General features: G+C 58.9%; 1 protein-coding gene across 1 annotated transcript in view; it reads right to left on the bottom strand.

Annotated features, from left to right (window-relative positions):
* Positions 1–5,476, bottom strand: part of FOXP4 (forkhead box P4) — a 43,817-nt gene that overhangs the window by 9,063 nt on the left and 29,278 nt on the right. Inside the window, exons 9-13 of the mRNA XM_015572152.1 lie at positions 4,689–4,776; positions 3,593–3,676; positions 3,274–3,481; positions 3,120–3,196; positions 2,348–2,449 (exon numbers count right to left, since the gene is read on the bottom strand). Of these exons, the coding sequence (XP_015427638.1) occupies positions 2,348–2,449; positions 3,120–3,196; positions 3,274–3,481; positions 3,593–3,676; positions 4,689–4,776 (559 nt within the window). The remainder of the gene's footprint in view (positions 1–2,347; positions 2,450–3,119; positions 3,197–3,273; positions 3,482–3,592; positions 3,677–4,688; positions 4,777–5,476) is intronic.

The raw sequence follows: 5,476 nt of genomic DNA, 5'->3' as shown, positions 1-5,476 counted from the left end.
TATAGACAGCGTGCCTTTCCCAAGTGACACGAATGAAGCTGAAGGTCACAGTGGACCTCAAGCTGCGATGAAGTCCGCTGCGCCACGAAGAGGGCACAGGCCGTGCCCCAAGCGGCGGGAGCAGCAGCAGGAGCAGCAGCAGAGCCCGGCTGACGGGAGGGTCACCCACCCAGTCAGCTTTCTACTGGGACGTGGGCTGGGTGAGGGGAGAAGGAGAGGAAGACTCTGGCAAGAGACATGCCACTGAGATGAGTAACAGGTGGAAGGTGGCATGAAAGGCCACGGGAGGCGGGTATGGGGGACGGTGGCTGCATGACAGTCATCAAGTGGTTTAAGGAAGTCGCCTCAACCAGTTCCCCCCGAGCTCAAGAAAGGAGCGTGAAAATTGCAGTGAGGTGGTACAGTTAAGAGGGAACAGGAAAAAGAGGGGAGCGGGGAGGGTACTCTGTCCCCAAGGAAGGACTGTCTCATGGAGATGAGGCTCTACACTGTCACCCCTAAAGGCAAAGGGTCAACACGCAACATTAAAATAAGCACTAGTAATAATGTAATGAATCGTATAGGACTCAACCATCGAGAAAACCCCATATCCAGCTGGCCTGGAGGTTGGAGACTGCCCTGGGAGGGCCCCAGGAAGGCCCTGCTGGCTGAGAGAGAGGGCAGGACTGTGGTTGGCAGGAAATGACATCACTCGCAGCCAATCACAGCCTTGTAGCTTCTCACCCAGGCTTTGGGAACTGGGCATGGGGATGGAAGATCAGTATCTCCGGTTGCACTTAGCACCCTCCCTGTGCAGACCCCATCCAGTCCTGGGCACTGGTCAGGAGGGGGCTTAGTGACACTTGTTGAAACCCAGCGGGATAGGGGGAGGTAGCCTGTTTAACTGCAGTTTCTGCACTGGCCAGCAGGGGGACCCAAGAGCCAGGGATCCAAGTTCGGTTATGCGGGGCTCCTCAGGTGTCTCACCTTCCCCATAGGACCCAACACTCCTCTCTCCTTCCCCCACCCCTCCCACCTCTCTGCTGCAAAGACCTGAATCTTCTCACCCATCAGACACACACACACACACACACACACACAGACTCACACACATACACACACACATAGAGGCTCACACACACACATGCACACAGGTTCACACACACACACACAGGCTCACACACATACACACACACAGAAACTCACACACATAGAGGCTCACACACACACACACATGCTCACACACACACACATACACACAGGCTCACACACATACATACACACAGACACACTCACACACATACGTACTCACACAGAGACTCACACATACATACACACATACACGCTCACACACAGAGAGAGACACACATACACACACCGAGGCTCACACACATACATACACACAGAGAGACTCACACACATACGTACTCACACAGAGACTCACACATACATACACACATACACGCTCACACACAGAGAGAGACACACATACACACACAGAGGCTCACACACATACATCCACACACAGAGACACACACACATACACACAGACTCACACACATACGTACACACACAGAGGCTCACACACATACACCGCGCTCACACACAGACACACACACATGCATACACACATACACGCTCACACACACACAGATACACATACACACAGACTCACACATATACGTACACACACAGGGGCTCACACACATACATACACACACATACACGCTCACACACACGCTCACAGACACACAGACCACCTTGGCTATAGAGAAACAAACAGCTTAGCAGCTCAGCCCACATCTCAGTGTCCTATTTTTCTAGGGTCCCTCCCTTGCCTGCCTCTGGTCCCTCAGGAAAACTCTTATGAGGTGAAGGTGTTGAAATGACTAATTGGATGGAGACAATTATCTCCCCGCAGCTGATGGCAGAGCTGGGGAGAGTGTGTGGCTGCCTGTGTCTGTGCCCCAGTGTATATACACCATGGGTCTCACTCCACCCATGTGACGGGGCCGGGCTGGCACCCCTCTCACCCCCACTCCATCCTGAGCTGCACAGCATGTGCCTTTAGCCAAGGTATCCGGACCCTTAGGGTCTCCGTGAATGTAACCCAGGCCTCCCTACCAGGCGCAGGCACCGAAGAAGCACTCTGAAGAGCGGGGTTTCTCCCCAGAAAGAAGGCAGCACAGGCTAGAGGGAGGCGTCATTAGGAGGCAGTTAAAGAACATCATGGCCCTGAGGAGGCGGGTGGGGGGCACGTGGCCCAGCCGGAGCCCCTCTCCAAGGGGGCTGTTAGGCAGTCTGAGTCCCAAAGGGGTGTGATGTCAGGGGCGCCTGGGGCCCCGGGCCAGGTAGGGGCAGGCCTCACCTTCCAGGTGGCAGTGTTTCTCCGGAAATAGGCGAACATCCTGGTGAACCAGTTATAGATCTCATTCAGGGTCAGCTGCCTGTCGGGGGTTTCCAGAATGGCCTGTGGGCAAGAAGGAGCAAAGAGACCCTCAGCCTGGGCCTGGTAACTCGCTGAGACAGAGGAGAGACTCGCTGTGCAGCCTGTGGCTGGGACGGGTGACGGTGCTCCTGGGGCCGCGCAGGGCTGGCTGGTTACAGCCCAGGCACAAAGGCGCACAAGCCTCAAGAGCTACGCCCTGGTGCGAGGGGCACATGGGCTTCTCTGCAGGGAAATGGCTGCTAGGCCCCTGCCGGAGGGGGAGCAAAAGCAGTCTTCTCGGAGAGACATCTAGGGGTGGGGGCTGCTTGGAATTTATCCAGATTTGGGCAAAGGGCACTCTCTGAGATGGTGTGTGTGTGTGTGTGTGTGTGTGAGTGAGAGAGGGAGAGAGAGGGGGGTGGGGGAGGAGAGACAGGAAGCCGACTAAGAGTGACCATAGTCTATTAGGAAATAGTCTCATGGAGCGTGTCTACGTGGAAACGAGAGAATGAACACAATGGGCATCAGTAGCAAAAAACCGTGTGTGCTCCCAGAGAGGCGGTCGCGTGACCAGCATATATGTGGGACCTGCAGCTGAGGAGGGAAACGTGGGTGAGCAGGAGGGGACAGCCCCGAGGGGCAGTTCCGTCCCTGGCCCAGGATCCTCCTGGAGGCTGGGACCCGAGGCCCTCTGGCCACCCTCCCTGCTCACCTGGCGGATGAGGGAGGCGTAGGTGAAGGGGGGCCGGACGTCTGCGTTCTTGTAGAACTCATGATTCTGCGCCAGCTCTGGGGAGACAGGAGAGGACAAGGTAGCCATTTGGGGGGCCCAGCCTGGAGGAGAATGCTACTCCCACAGCCCTTACCTGAGGAGATGGGGGAGCAGAACTTGTCGCTGCTCCTCCGGCGGGCGGGGCCCCCGCTGTGCAGGGAGGCAGAGCCCAGGCCTGGAGGCCTTAGGGGGGTGACAGGGGCAGCAGCTGAGGTGGGGGGGTGCACGAGGCCATCTGGGAAGGAGTCTGCTGCAGAGACGGTCACCTTGGAGAATGAGGAGGAGCCGGACACGGGGTTCAGCTGTGAGCAATGGGGCAGGCGCTGAGACCGGCTTGGCGGGTGGGGGTCCAGAGGGCCGGGGCTGGAGGGCTGGAGGGTTCCGCGAGGGCGTGGGAAGGGGCGGGCACTCACTGGTTGACTGAAGGGCTTGGGCTCGGAGGGCCGCATGTGCAGGTGGGCCATCATGGCTTGCAGCCGCTCGCTCTGCCTGGCCAGCTGTGGAGGGCGGAGAGGCCGGGGGTGAGCAGGGGCTGCGCCTGGAGGCAGCCAGGCCCTGTGCCTCCTCCACATTCCACCGGGCTTCCCGGGAAGCCCCTATTCCCACCACCACTCGCCTCCCAGCCTCAGCTCCCAGCTCCCTCTGGCCCGGCCTCTCTGGCCCCTCACACCCTCACGGCCAGGACAGGGACCGCCTGCTCCATGAAGCCCTCCTCGCTTCTCCTCCAGACTGCGTGTCCCAGGCTCCGGCGCACCAACAGGCAGGGGCCCTCTTCCTAACAGCACACGCCTTTTCTCCCAACGAGGGCAGAGGCTGTGGCTGAACAACACCCAAGTCTGTGGCACTTGTGTGTGAGAGGGTCCTCGTGCACTGAATGGAGACACAGGGACGGATGAATGATTCATTCACCCCCATTCATAAGTTCAATAGATCTTTCACAACCGCATCTCACGCAGGGCCCTCTGCTCTGTGCCCGAGGGAAACGGGTCAATATTGATTGGCTGCCTGGCGGCCTGGCCGGAGGAGCCTCTTGTGCTACGGAGCTCAGCTCGGGAGCCAGGCTGGCGCGGCGCTAATCTCAGCTGTGCGGCCTGCTGCTGCGTGACCAGGGGCGAGTTGCTTTGCCTCTCTGTGCCTGTAAAGTGGGGATAACAATAGTACCCACCACGCAAGCCTGTTTAGGGCACTGAGTTATCCAGGCAGCGCATTTAGGACAGCACAACGCCAGTGCTCCGTGTGCCAGCTAGGAATGTGATTTTTGTGTTTACTGGCGTGAGTCTCTTTTCTGGGCCTCCCAGCAGAGGGGTCCCAGCCTGACCCTGGTTCACCCCTCAGAATCCAGCTGCCCTCACCTCAGAACCATGGTAACTAGGGCCTAGAAAATAAAAGACGCCGACTCTGACCACATGACCCCTCCGTAAGACTCCCCACCCCCCGCCTGGAAAGCCGGTGCTATGGGTGGGGAGGGCAGGAGCCCCGAGTCCGCGTCCCTCGCAGCCTTGGCCGCACCTGGATCTCCAGCTGCTGCACCACCTGCATCTGCACCCGGCACTGGGCCGTGCTCCGGTCGTCCAGGGCGTGCTCCGTGTTGAGGTGTCTTCAGGGAGTGGAGGGGGGTGGAGAAGAGAGAGTTGGCCCTGGGCTTCCCGCTATCACCACCCTCCCATCCCATCCTCCCAGCCCGCCCACAGCCTGGAAAGCAGACAGACCCAGAGATACAAAGAAGGGAAGGGGGTGGGGGAAATGGGGCAGAGGAGGAAGCCGCCTTCTCATCACCCTCCTTTGATGTCTTTGCTAAAATCCCAGCTACAGAGAGATCTAATTGCAAATGAACTAATTAAGTAAACCTCTGACGAAGCGTGAAAACAATTTGTTTGACCCTGATGCTGCAAGGGTCTGGGAGACAGTGGAGTTAATCAGTCAGTGACAGAGCCTGGCACGGCTGTGGCAGCTGGCCCCCTGCTGCCAGCCGCCTGTCTGCCTCCTGCCCTGCCTGTTTTTTTCCTGTCCACCGGCCAGGCCTGTCACTGGGCCATCACTCTTGGGGACTGAAGCTGGGGGAGGTGGGGGGGGAGTCCTCTCCTTCTCCCTCCCCCCGCCCCCCTGCTGGGCCGTGCAGCCTGGGACAAGGTGGGAGGCTGGGGATTCAGGCTGGGCGGGAGGGTAGGAGAGAAGAGGAGACATGTGATGAGGGCAGAGGAACTAGGTCCTCCTGGGGGAGCACAGCAGGACAGCTGGTGGCTGAAGGCTAGGGGCAGGCTGGGGGGAGGGACCCTGTGGAAAGGCTGGAAGGGGGA

This window comes from Myotis davidii, unplaced genomic scaffold (genome assembly GCF_000327345.1).
Source record: "Myotis davidii unplaced genomic scaffold, ASM32734v1 scaffold167, whole genome shotgun sequence".
NCBI lineage: Eukaryota > Metazoa > Chordata > Mammalia > Chiroptera > Vespertilionidae > Myotis > Myotis davidii.
Note: the sequence above shows the minus strand (reverse complement) of the source record. Positions and strands in the feature narration are given on the sequence as shown.